General features: G+C 32.7%; 1 protein-coding gene across 5 annotated transcripts in view; it reads right to left on the bottom strand.

The window, feature by feature from the left end:
* IFT88 (intraflagellar transport 88) overlaps nt 1–14,429 on the bottom strand; it is a 96,929-nt gene that overhangs the window by 31,993 nt on the left and 50,507 nt on the right. For all 5 annotated transcript variants that reach the window (XM_074303686.1, XM_074303685.1, XM_074303683.1 and 2 more), the window contains 2 exons: nt 11,439–11,504; nt 9,917–10,023 (listed from right to left, as the gene is read on the bottom strand). In XM_074303686.1, coding sequence (XP_074159787.1) covers nt 9,917–10,023; nt 11,439–11,504 — 173 coding nt within the window. The remainder of the gene's footprint in view (nt 1–9,916; nt 10,024–11,438; nt 11,505–14,429) is intronic.

The following is a 14,429-nucleotide window of genomic DNA, read 5'->3' on the forward strand; positions in this document are numbered from 1 at the left end:
AAGACAAAAAATTTAGGCAGAAATATCTGAAAATAGAATGGGCAATGACAAGAAATGTATACATAAAGGTTTTATTAAAGGACAATAGAAGTAAGCAACCCTAGGGAAAACTCACTGAGAGTCTTGCAATTTTTTTTTTCTCATTCACTAAAACTACAAAGTAGGAATAAACAGAAAGATAACATGCTTTAAAAGCACAACTTAGAAGAGCTCAAGCTTAGCTTAGTTTTTTTCATTATTTGTTATTACTTCATTACTAACATTATTTCATGAATTATATGGAGCAAAGGAAAGACTTCCCTGCCCAAGGGTTCACAATCTGAGAAAGACAAACAAAGCAATTGGATCATATAATCATAATAAGTCTGAGATGTTAGAATTTTTTTCTCTTCCTTCCATTTCCTCATATTTTTCTTTCTCATATATTTTTCTCCTTAGCCTCTAAGATAAAAACTTATGGGAAAAAAATGCCAAAGAAGTTTTATAAGGTAGAATTTTAGGAAAGATTTGTAAGAAAATTGTTTAAGAAAAGAAAAAAGGAGAATCTCTTGCTAAGTGGAAATTTGAGAGAAGCCCTGAAATGGTAAGAGGAGAAAGTTAGTGAAAGAAAAAAGATGAAAATCATTATGGAGTAAGTACAGGGAAAACAAAGGGTCTTCTGTGAAATTACAAGTTGAATGTTGTAGCGCCTTGTGAAAGGTCATAATTTTGATTTTGAAGAGATGCTTATAGTGTTTCATATTCACAAGGTGGAACGTTACTGCTGGAAAGGCCCTTAGAAAAATTCTAGTGCAACAACTTAATTTTATTGATGAGGTAAGTGAGGCCCTGAAAAATGGAGTGACTTGCCCCACCACCAACTCACCCCGACACCTCCTGAGTTAGTCCAAAGCCCACTGCTATTCCTACTCTCCCCAGCCTTCTAAATTGTAAAGTAGCTCCATGATTTGAAAAAAAGGAAAAAATAAGGACATATAAAAATAAGGAAAAAAAGAGAGGTTACATGGTAGCTATGTTGCGAGTAGAAATAAAATCTCACTAATTTAAATTTCTCAGGAGGAAGAATTATTCAAATAAATAAAATGTATTAATTACTTTAAACCTGAGTTTCTTAATCTGGCACCTGTAATCTTGTTCTTAATTTTTTTTTTGATAAATCTATTTCAATATAATTGGTATTTTTTTGTAATCCAATGTATTTTATTTTATGCATCTGAGAAAGGAGCCATAGACTTCACCAGACTGATCCATGACAAGAAAGGTTAAATAACCATGTTTTAAAGGAAATGTAAATTTTTTCATTTATAAGCACACACAGTAAATCAAAGTAGATTAACAAAATGTAGCCTAGTAGCAATCCTTATGAAATCTATTTTAAGGAGTACTTGTCATTAGCATGTTAATTGTTTGCATGTAGTTGAACAATTTTAAAGTGATTGAAAAGTTTGCTTTCACAAGTATTTTAAGTATTTTTCCTGGAGTCACAGTCACAACTATCCACTTATACAGAACAGTGTAGTGAAAAGGGGGCTTAATTGGGAATTTGAGGAAATGGTTCATATCCTGGCTCTGCCACTTACTACTTATATATGGGCAAGTCATTTAACTTTTTCTAGGCCTTAGTTTCCTTATCTGTAAAATGAAGGAATTAGACTAGATGCCCCACAGTTCTAATTCTTTGAGCCTAAGACAAAGTTTATTTAACAAATATCTAATCCCTGCCAACATACGTAGTAAAATGAGTTTTAACCATGAAAGCAGTATTTTGTTTTTTTTGGATGAAATAGTCAAGTTAACAACCAAATCTTTTGAGAGAAGCAAAGGAAAGAATGCTGACTATATGTAGAATATTTGAAGAAATTGGAGAAGTAGAAAAGAGAAGAGCTGTGGACTAATTCATAAAGAAAATAGTTTTAATTACATTTCCTGTGTATATTCATAATGCCACATTAATTTGCCTATAGAAAAGAAGGAAACCAGATGAAAAAAAAGTATTTGATAGAATAGAAGAAAAATAGCATTGAGGGAAAGAAGCAAAGGGGGAAAGGAAAAGCAAAGCAAGAAAACAAATTTAAGGATGAATCAGAGGTCAAAATCATAAACATTGAAGAAGAGAAGAGAAGTTAAGATAAATAGACTGGTTAGTGAAAGAAATATCAGGCAGGCAGCATATCTGATTGGAGACATGAGATTAGTACGTTAAGTGTAATACAGCAATGGTAACCAGCAATGTCAAAATTAAAAAGTAGGTAATTCAGATTTCTCTTAATGTTAGAAATAGATCATGAAGATGATCAGCTTAATAATATTAGAAAAGTTTTTACACATAAAAGAAAGAGTAAGCAGAGAATGGGATAAACAGATTACATTAAAAAATTCTCTCAATTCACTGATTTCAGCTAAACAACTTAACCAAACTGTATTAGAATGATTACAATCAAGAACACAAGCCTGACTAGCAAATTTAAGATTTCAATTTAATTGGAAAACTTGTTTTATTCAAATTAACATACTTGATTTTTATATACAAATTCAGATTTTAACATTGGTAGTCATTAAAGTTATGTTTTTAATTAATTAAATAATAAGACACAATAAGCCTGAATAAGCCTAATACATAAAAGGCTGACAAGGAAAGAAAATTATAGTAGAAATTTCTTCAATAGCCCATTTATCTCTGAAAATGTTTTAGTAGAAGGTGGTGGGCAGAACACCTGGCAAGATTACTTAAGTTTCCTTACCAAGTGTGTGGCATAAAATTAAAAGCATTCATCTAAATCACATGATTTGGTCTAGTTTTGAGACCTCCAAGAAAGATTTCCTTATTATTGTACTGTTTTAACAAACTTTAGGCTAAGTCTAGAAGTCTAGTTAGAAGACTAACTGACAATTACTCAATCAGATATGCTGTAATTAGTAGGCATATTTAGCCTGGAGAAGAGGAAGACTGAATTAATTTTGTAAACCTCCAAAAAGCACAACTAAGACCAAAAGGAGGCTTGTTGGTTATATGAAGAAGGGTTCTGAAGGATGGGAAATTAGGGGGCTCGAGACAAAGAGCTACCAGGAAGAAACTGATATAAAAAAGACATTTAAAAAGAAAAAAAAGAGAAACTAGGAGGCAGATTTCAATTCAGTTGAGAAAAAACTTCCTAACAATTTGAGCTATCAAAAAATGGAATGGATTGCCTTCATGAAAATTTGTGTTTCTGACAGTAATTACCCAGGGCTTGATGATTACCTGTCAAGGAAGTGGTAGAAGGAATTCAGGCAGTTAGGGTTTTGGCTAAATAAGGCATTTATAATTCCATGGTTCTATTACACTAATTGATTCAGCCAAATTATTCAGTGGCTTCTTAAAAAAAAACTGGCTTATGGCATAGTTCCATCATTTCATTTGTATAGATTTGACCTTGCTATCATGAATTCCTTTCTTTTGACTAATTTAAATTTTGGGGAAAGGCATTTCTGCTAGTGAACATTCTGGCACAGGTAGGTGAGGATGCTGGACTTGGAGTCAGAATATCTTGAGTTCAAATCTTGCCTCACATATTTACTAACTGCATGCCCTATTAATGCATGCACAGTTAACCTCCCTGTGCTTCAGTTTCTAATTTGTACAATGAAAAAAGGTTAGATGGGATGGACTCTACAATTCCCTTCCAGCTCTAAATCTATGATCCTAAGACTTTGTGAATGTTGAATATTACACTAATACTTAAAAAGCAAATTTATCAATGGAAAAATGTACTAATATCTATCCCAGTCTCATACAGCTTGAACACTTAACTAGGATGTCAAACTTCTTTTTTGTTCTTGTTAACAATTTCCTGCTTTTTTAAAAACTTAGTTCTTTTTATTTAATCCTTAGTAGAAATGGATGACTATTATTTAGTCAAGAGGCATTTATTAAGCACTTTTTATATACCAAACACCATGCTAAGTGCTAGAGATACAAATAAACTAAATAAAATAAACTTCAAGGAGTTTACATTCTAAAGGGAGAGGCATCTAAATAGATACACAAATATAAGATAAAGGTAGAGCAGAAGTCTACATAAATAATAGTTGTTTTGGAGGACAATTGATTAATTTTGCTATTTAGTAAAGTCTAATAGTCTAGGCTATGAATGAAGTTTTGTGTGAATCAAAATTCTCATTAATAGAACTAGCATTTAATATAGCCTTAATGAACTAAAGTTCTCAAAAAATAGTGCCTTCTGGGTAAGTGAGTTTTTAGGTTAAAAAAGGCCATCCAGAAAAATCTTATTTCAATCACTGTTATTGAAAATGTTTCTGAAATTTTATAAAGTACTCACTTTCCTGCTTTAGTAAATATAATACATTAAAAGACTCAAAGAATTAAGAGATCTCAGAGTTCTTCTAGTCCTCTCTATTTGGAACATAAAATCCTGTTTGCAATATCATGTGTCATTTATCATTATGGGATTTTTAGATTTTTTTTTTTTGGCAATTGTATGGTACTTTATGATTTTCAAAGCACTTTACATGTTACCTAAGTTGATCCTCACAATCTTAAGAGGTTAAGTGCTACAGGTATTATCCCCATTGTTGCTGTTCAATCGTTTCAGTCATGTCATGACCCAATTTGGGGTATTCTTGGCAAAGATACTAAAGTGGTTTGCTGATTTCCTTCTCTAGCTCATTTTATAGATGAGGAAACTAAGGCACAGAGGATTAAGTGACTTGCCCAGAGTTACACAGCCAGGAAGTGTTAAGTGTCTGAGGCGAGATTTGAACTCAGGTCCTCCTGACTCCAGGTCATCCACTGTGTCACGTAGGTGCCCTGTCTTAGAGGGTTGCTCAGTTTTTCAGTTGTGTCTGACTCAATGACATCCTTTGAGGTTTTCTTGGCAGATATAGGAGTAATTTGCCATGTGTCTGGAACTAGATTTGAACTTAGCTCTTCCAGACTTTAAGTCCAGCTCTTTATCCACAGAGCCACCTGATTGCTTCTCCTGATTTTACAAATGAGGAAACTTTAGCTCCTGAAAGGCTAAGTAATTTACCCATGTTCACACTCAAGTTCAGGTTTCTTCTGTCTCCAAGTCCAGTACTTCTATACCACCTAGCTGCAACAAGTGCCTGACTACCCAAGTTCTGGCTGCAAGAGCAAGATGACAGAGAGGGAAGAATGTCTTACTTGCAGATGGAGGAGCTGGCTATGAATCCTAGCTTTGTCACTCACTAGTCACAATGGTAGAACTTTTGCGTGTGGCCTAAATTTTCTCTCTAGAAAATGAAGAGGTTAGATTAGATGATCTCTGAGGTCCTTTCCAACTCTAAATCTATGATCCTATCAATCTCCAGGGAAAGAGAACCACTAGCCCCTCAGTCAGTCAATTCTTACTTCTGAAGGATGGCACTTTCCACAGCTTTTCTTTTTCTTGAGCTAAAACTGGCCTTTGTAACTTCTACCTCCTAGTTATCGCAAGAGCTTCTGAATCTGTGGACTTGCTACCAAGATCCACCTGCCCTGCATGCCAGGTGCCTTCTCCTACCGATGAGTTCCTTCTAGGGGTCTCCACCTTAGGGAAAGGTCCATGCTAGCTGTGCCTCATTCCCTTTTGAACAATGTTTCTTGAGGACAGGCACCTTTCAGCTTCGGTTTGTATGTATTCCTAGCACCTGGCACAATTCCTGGCACATGGTAAGCACTTCAAGTTTGTTGCCTTGCTTTGCCTAATTCTTTCCTTGGGGAACAAACAAGTCTATTTCTTCTGTACTTGAAGATAGCTATTACATCCCTTCTTTTTTTTTCTTCTCCGAGTGTGATGATAGGAGATCTTAGAGTGTCTCAAGAATAATTAGATATTTCAGAGAGCACTGTACAGAATTGTAAAAACATAAGATTTGTATTGCATACAGTGTACAATAGGCAAATGATTCTATTAAATCAGATCTGTCAGAATTAGTTAAGAGCTATTGTTTTAAATTAAATCCTTGCTTGCTTTCATATTTTTCAATACAAATAGAATATAATTTTAAAAAATCCATTTGATAGAATTTGGGTAAATTAAGAATTTATTTAAATCATACTGTTTCAAATGAGCTTTTTCCATTAATCAATGGTTCATTTTAACTAATGTAACCCAAATCACATTTCAAAATACTAACGATATATAAATTCTATACTAAGAAGTGAGGCTGAGTAATCAATTCTATATATTTACTATGCACTGCATATTGAAACTGCAATGCAGCCCGTGTTTTAGAAAACTACTTTTCCTAAGAAGAAATAGCATTTGTATTAAGTATAGATTAAGTTTGTCAAGATCAAGTTGGCCAAAAGGCCAATGATGAATTCAGAAAGGATCTTACATGAGATCAATCAAATGTTTCCTGGTTAATTAATGCTCCTAAATTTTCAAAGTTGATCAAAACATGAGATTACTGATAAAAAGAAATGGCATCAGAATTATTGGTTGGTGAATGCTTAAGTAAATTTTGGTACATGGAAATAAGAAAATATTACTGTGTTAAAGAAATGATGAATATAATGACTACAGAAAAGTATGGGAAGACTTAACAAGAACTGATGCAGTGAAGTAGATAGAACTAGAAAAATAATATAAAAACTACTTTCTTATTATTAATAGAGAATAGTGCCCTATTGGTGCTATTCCGTCTTAAGATTGTTTTTTATCTATTGTGCATATGCCTTATTAAGTAATTAGCTATTTGTAAGATGTCTTTCCTATTTGAGACATGGGTTTTTCCCTTTTTTTGCATCTTTTTTCTTAAACACTTAACATACACGGCACATAATAAATGATTAACAAATGCTTAAATCAATTAGCTTACACCAATGTGAATGTAAATAGCAGCAGCAACAAAATAAATGAAATTGAATCTTGAAAAATTACAATGACGTTTGGCCCCAAAGGAAATATATGAAAAGTCACCTCTCCCTACATGTTTCTTTGTTTGTATGGTCAGCTGGGTATGCAGCACTGAATATAACCTCAAATTCCTCTTTTTATATGGGACAATTTTCTGAAAGAGGGCAGGGGTAAAAGAGGAGGAATGAATTGGGAAATATAAGTGACATAAAGAAGACCTCAAAAATGTATTTAAAAAAGAAAGTATTAACAGAAATAGGCTTTTTAAAAATAGCTATAATTTATAAAAGAGCAATTTGGTATTGCCAAAATTAGTATTGTCAAAGATAAAGCCTTACACAAGTGATGGGGATTTCATTGGCATGTTGATGGCTAGTGAAGGACTAAAAATTCTACAGGCCCAGAGGAGAAGGATCCTCACTTGGAAGCAAGTAAGAGGGCACTGGCAGCATTCATCTGAGATCTCAGTAGTCATGATATAGCCTGAAACAAACCCCACTGGAACAGATGTGAGCTGTGTATCTGGTTTTGCTTTATCCTTTCAGTAGCAAAGTGATAACAATACCATATAGCTATCAATTTATAGAGCATTTTTTAAGTATAGGGCAATGACTGGGACAGAATGAATACCCTTCCAACCTTGGGAATGGTAACCTCAAATTTAAGACATTTACATCGATCATTAATTTTAGAATATGATAGCTATGTAACTATGGAAGAGTTACTAGAAGCTCTCAGTGCTTGCTCTAGACAATTCTCTAAAATTATCGCTTATAAAAAAGTTGCCAATCTTTTAATGGTGGAGAAAGTTGCCATACTTTAAGTTTCCTTCACCTATGAATTACCAGTCCAAACCAAAAAAAGGTATTAAAACACACGTAATGCTATTAATTGTCCTAAACACAGTATAATCTTTCTTTGAGAATGGGAAATGTATACTTGAACGTTTCAGATGTGGCATTTAACAGATTTCTGGAAAATGACAAAATGTAAAATTTTAGGGCAAGTTAATTTGTTTTTCATAGTGAACCTATAGAATGATCTATAGATTTTTTTTTTCTGTTTTTATTCATAAAGAAGGGTTTTAATCAGAATATGAAAGTAGATATGAAGAACCTAATTTAACTTAGTTCTTGACCTCAAAACCATAGCTTTCCTGCTGGCTCTTCTTGGAATTTCTCCCAATGCCTCCTCCCTCTAGAATATTCAGCTATCTTACAGGCTTTCTTAACTGGAATATCAATCTTCAAGGTCCATTCCCTTCTCCCACCACTGAGTTCCCATTTGGGACCTCCATTTTGTATAGGGGTCCAGGCCAGCCTTTATTCTTTTCCAGGTTCTCCTCCTGACTTGCTAACTTCAAAACCCTGCCCTCACTCAGGGACCTTCATCGCCCTACCTGCTTTTGTGTGACATCTTTCCCTAATAGGACATAAACACCTTGAGAGATGGGACTGGTTTTTCTTTTTGCTTGTGTTTATATCCCCAGTGCTTATTATAGTGTCTGACATACATTAAACACTTAATAAATGTTTATTTCCTCCTTTTCTTTCTTTAGCCTACCTACACTATATGAAGGTAATGCTTAATATCTGGACCAAATTAGGAATCCTCTAAATTCTATATGTAAGAGAATTATGGGATATGCAATTTCATATTCCAAAATTAGAATATCCTTCAGGTGATAAGGAGAATAGCAAATATATAATTTATCAATGTATCTGAGGTTACAAGCTAAAAAAATTATACACATTATATAGTAAACAGTTCATGTTTCTACAGCATTTTGTATTTATTTCTCACTTTTGTATTTATGACTCTGGCTCAAAAAGCTTTACACATTTGAGCCTCTTTTTATTGATGGCTGTGAAGCAGCTAGAAAATACTACAGTAAACAGATGAAAATATTTGAGAGCCTTCCTTGGAGTTTTCACAAGTTTGGAATTCACATCTCTTCTCAGAATGATTTAGTTATTAGTACCTGGTGCCTGGTTAGTTTTTATCCCCTCAGCTACCTACTATAATCTCATTTGATATTTGATGTTTATAGGATTTGGGTAAAGTGCTCATAAGCCTTTTGAAATTAGTGCACTTAAAAAGAATAGAATAACAAATTATATTTAAAAATAAGACAATATGATCAAATCACTAAGTAAATATATAATTTAGTATTCCTTCCTCTCCAACTAAAAATAACACATCTTGTAATTTTATATTATTAAAATTAATCTCCAAAACTACTTGTTATAATTATTTAATCCCTAAAAATACAGAATGACACAATATTCAATAAGTTATGTGAAAAATTAAATGTTATCTAAAATTGCATTTTTACTTCACATATAAATATACATTAAGCATTTTCATTTTTTTCAAGAAAGATCTATACTACACCCACACAAAATAATTTACAAGAATGCTTAGTTCTTAAGGTTATTAACCTTAAGAGAGTCTGGCAATATTTAGATGAAGTCAAAATTAAGAATTTTGGTACTATTTAAGTATATGCAAAAATATCAACACAGATAGCTATCTACAAATACATTGTATATACATGCATACACATACATTCTTTTACACATATATATGTATGTATCTTTAAAAGTACTTCATGCATATTAATAACATTCACAGATCTATGCTGTGCTATATAATAGGTTAGTATTAGTAATAAATATATACAAGTCAGTAATTGTCCCTTATTCCCCATGGGCCATAAGTCTGTCCAATTAAGATTTTACTTTCTATATAGTTTCAATGTCTGATTTTTTGAATAGAGCCTACAAGTTATTTCATGAAGAAAATTATTTCTTTGTTTCAAACATAAGCTGCCCACTCGAGGGTACACTCACTCATTTAACTTACTCCTGAAGGAATCACTTTATGTCATAATTTTTGGTTATTTTTGCCTATTTTGCCAAAGCAGAAAAAATATTCTAGCTTTGTTTTTGTCATGCATCTACCTAGATGCTTTCAAAATTCCCTCACCTATGCTATAAGAGACTGACATTCTGAAAATTAAGAGACATCAGTTTTTGTCCCACTTGAGATACCTGTTCCCTTATTTCCTTCATTTTTTCCAATCTCTTGAGTTTTGTTGCATATTCTTGAACTTCTTTTAGTCCAATATCTGTGCAGAGGCGAACTAAGAAGCGTAGACCTAAATTGTATTAAAAATATGTTTAATAAAGCATTTTATATAGTACATTTGAAAACACAAAGTATTTAATGAATAATATTCTAATAAATAGTACTTTTTCCTTTAACAATGTACTTGCAACATATGGAAGTAGATATATTAGCCAATGATCCTAAGGGATACAAGCAAGAGAATATATATAGAACAGTGCAACCCATCATTAATATAGAAGAAAACAGCAAAAAAGTACGTCCTTGAGAGTGTACTAGGAATCACTGCTTCATGTGGACAGACCACTTTCAAACACTTTCTAAGCATTCAGATAAAGAAGGAAATGAAAGATTTTGATTGTTCTACTTCTAAAACTACAAAAATTATCTTTCCCATGCCTATGATATTTTGGCATAGTATAATATTCTCAGTACCAAAAACTACTTTGCCATTGTATTTTCCAAAATTTTCTAATTTAAAAATGTGATTATTAAAAAACTGAGAAAATTCTAAACCTGAAAATTATATTTAAAAAACTATCATAATTTTCTAGTTATACCTCTGTAGCATGACATTTGTGAAGATTCAGTGAATACTAACATTTTAATTATGGCACTGAATTAGATTAGGCACAATATAAAATATCTATTATACAATGTCCAGATAATGGTACAGGATTCAAAAGTATATTTTCATCAAATTTAAGCAGTTATTTTGACCTTGTAAGCCCATACAACTCAATGCTACTTTTCAAAAGCAAAAATAAAATTTAAAATCTCTTACAAATACACACAGTTCAAGTGCTATTTTAATCAAAATAACTTTTAAAATCTAATTTGATGTGAATATCAACAAATCATAAATATAAATTATTTTCAAAACTTTTAAAGACTTCATTATAAAGTTAAAGACATGTAGCCTATGTAATAGTATGTTGTGTTTAAAAAAACAAACTATAAAATGTTCAGTTTTAATAATTAATAATGCATTCAATTTCAACAATCACTACTAAACCTCCAGAAAACTCTGGACAATGTTACATTTCTTATAAATTTACTAAGTTGGCAAAAACCAAACAAAGGCTGTACTTAGGACTAGAGATTTAGACAAAACTTTGAAATTTAACCCAATATGCCATAAAACAAATCATATTTGTTTACTATATATGAAAATTAAGTAGTAAATTTTAATCTACATATTATTCAGTTACATAATAATGTGTATCTGTGCAGCCAATTTTTGTTAGCTCTACAAGCTCCCATAAAATATATGTCTACTCCAAATTAAAGTCTGGGTATAAGCCAAATGGTATTCACACATGTAATTGCTATGCTTGATTTGTATACATATAATCTAATACATATTTTAGCAAGTGCAATGTATGCAATAAAAATTAATACATGAAAATCTGTATTTTGAAAGCTACAATATATAATATCACTTACATTCAACATTTTCTGGAAATTTTCTGTGAATGTCCTTATAAGTATCTAAAGCTTTTTGGTAGTTACCTGTAAATAAACAGACACCAAAGTATTTAGTTTCAGACATGAACAAGTATTGTATGATCTTAATTTCAATACAACATATTGTAATTTTTAACAATCTGATGTGAAAGTTTCTCATTTATCATAAGCAAAAGTAGTTTGATTTTAAAAAAGTCTGAAAAAGCAAATTTTGAAAAAAAACACCACTATAGTACTACTTTAATATTTCAATGGCTCTGTACCCTCAATGAATGTGAGAATTCCTTGAGCCACTGAAGATCGAGATTCTTCCATGCCTTTTAATCTTGGAAGATCTTTCTCCATGATAACTTATGAATACTCCTCAAAAGATCTACTGAGAATATGAAAGAAAAATCTTCCTCTGTATGTTCTTTTTTCCCCCCTACATTTGGGGATACCAAAACAGGGCTTGGAAATTCGTCTACTTCCTCACATGACTAGTCCATTTGTTTTATCAGGGCATACATCTCCCAAATGATCTATCTTATACAATTTCTTGAAAATACATTGTCTTTGGAAACACGTTGTGGCCTATTTCAATTAAACTCATATTATGTTTTAAAAACTGTACTAGGTGCAGGTGATACAGACAAAAAATTCAATTATTTCTTGCCTTCAAGAAGATTACATTCTGTTGGAGGGGACGTAGGAATAATAATACATTTTTGAGAGTTGTGAAATGACCTAACTATTCTGGAGAGCAATTTGGAACTATGCTTAAAGAACTATAAAACTCTGTATACCCTTTGATCCAGTCGTGTTTCTACTGGCTCTGTATCCCAGAGAGAGGATAAAAAAGAAAAAGGACCCACATGCACAAAAATAGGAGCTTTTTTTGTAGTGGCAAGAAACTGGAATTGGAGTGGATGCCCATCAGCTGGAGAATGACTGAATAAATTATGGCATATGAAGGTAATGGAATATTATTGTTCTATAAGAAATGATGAACAGGCTAATTTCAGACCTACATAAACTGATGCTGAGTAAATTGAGTGGAACCAGAACACTGTACATAGGATTATATGGTGATTAACTGTGATGAAGTTGGCTCTTCTCAACAATGCAGTGATTTAAGGCAATTCCAATAGACTTGGGATGGAAAATGCTATCCACATCCAGAGACAGAACCATGGAGAATGAATGTGAATCGAAGGTGAAAATTTCACCTTTTTTTTTTCTTTCTTGTATTTTTTTCTTCTTTTGCTCTGATTTTTCTTACACATCATGATAAATATGGAAATATGCTTAAAAGGACTGTACATATTTAATCTATATCAGATTGCTTGCTGTCTTAGGGAGGAGGGAATGTAAAGAGAAAATTTTGAAATAGTCTTACAAAAACAAATGGTGAAAACTATCTTTACATGGATTTTGAAAAATAAAATGCTATTTTTTTAAAAGAAGCTTATATTGTATAAAGGGAGGAAACAAGTGCATGTATGAATATATATAAGTCCAGGATAATTTAAAGAGCAATGCACTATATTTTTCTGCATATTTCATTCTTTGCGATGTTTTAACATGTGCAGCCATACAGCAGCACTGTGAGTATACCTGTATCTAGCCAGACAGAGGAAACAGCTCAGAACTGCTACAAACACTCTGCAACTGCAAGGTCCTAAGCACAAGAGTCTGTTCTCATTCTCTCAGTTACAGGATCTTACCCCACAATATATTACATATGAATTAGGAAGGGACTGCAGAGGCCTTCTACTCAAACCTCTCCTTTTATTGATGAGGAAACGAAGGCACAGGAAGGTTAAATGCCCAAGGTTATTAAAGTAGGAAGCATCAGAGTCAGTTGGAGACTTTGTCCTCTTAGTCTACATTAGTGTTGTCAAACTCAATGAAATGAATTCCTGAGGGTATATATTGACTTAGAAAACCACAACTTAATATTATCTATGTTGGACTGTACTTTTTGTTACTTGTGAAACATTTTCCAATTACTTTTTAATCTGGTTCAGGCAACTCTGTGAAGAATGAGTTTCATACTTCTGGTGTACAGCATTCCCATGCTGCTGTTCCTCATCCAACTCTGTCAATCTTCAGAGACTATTTCAACATATATGTACTAATGTACTAACTGATATTTCAACTGCATACACAAAAATAATTTTTTATCTATTTTCTACTTCCTTGAAGGATTGCTAGGACAATCATGAATCTCAGTAAGTAGCTTTTATCACATTCAGGGACTCGAGAAAATTAGCATATTCTTTAGCTCTAACTCCCATCTACTGGAACTCAGGCTGGCTTTGACATGCATTTTCTACTCCACCAAGTTGATTATGTGAAAAATTGGCATAGCAACAGGTTTTTAATATTTTTATAGCTTGATTCCTAAAAGCACACACACATATTATTTTTTGGGGGGAGGGGTGAAGAAGGAAGGCTAGGCCAATTTTGTGCAACCAGAAAGGAATTTGGAACTTGAAACCATAGAGCAAATATCCCATACCATCAAAAAGCAGCAAAAAGTAACTATGAATTCATATTTCCAATTTTTCTTTGTAATTTTAATTGATAAAATTTTTCTCCATAGTAATTCGATTTTTTCACATAATCCCCATATCTTGAATTCTCTCTATCTTTCACCTCCTGACTTCACTGACTGCCTTCAAGACTCTGCTAAAATCCTACATTCTATAAGAAACTTTTCCCCAAAACAGTTCATGCTAGTACTTTCCTTCTGTGGATTAGCTTCATTTTACCCTGCATGTAATTTGTTTGTACACAGCTCTCTCTATGTTGTCTCTTTCATTAGATTGCAAGCTTCTTGAAAGCAGAAACAATTTTTTCCCCATTTCTTTGTATCTCCAATACTTGGCATAGTGCCTGGTATACAGTAGGTGCTTAATAGGAACTTGTTGATTACACACACACCCCATTCCATCTCCCATAGCTATGCATTTATCAATTAGCATT

The sequence above is a fragment of the Sminthopsis crassicaudata genome, chromosome 3 (genome assembly GCF_048593235.1).
Source record: "Sminthopsis crassicaudata isolate SCR6 chromosome 3, ASM4859323v1, whole genome shotgun sequence".
In the NCBI taxonomy this organism is placed as follows: Eukaryota; Metazoa; Chordata; class Mammalia; order Dasyuromorphia; family Dasyuridae; genus Sminthopsis; species Sminthopsis crassicaudata.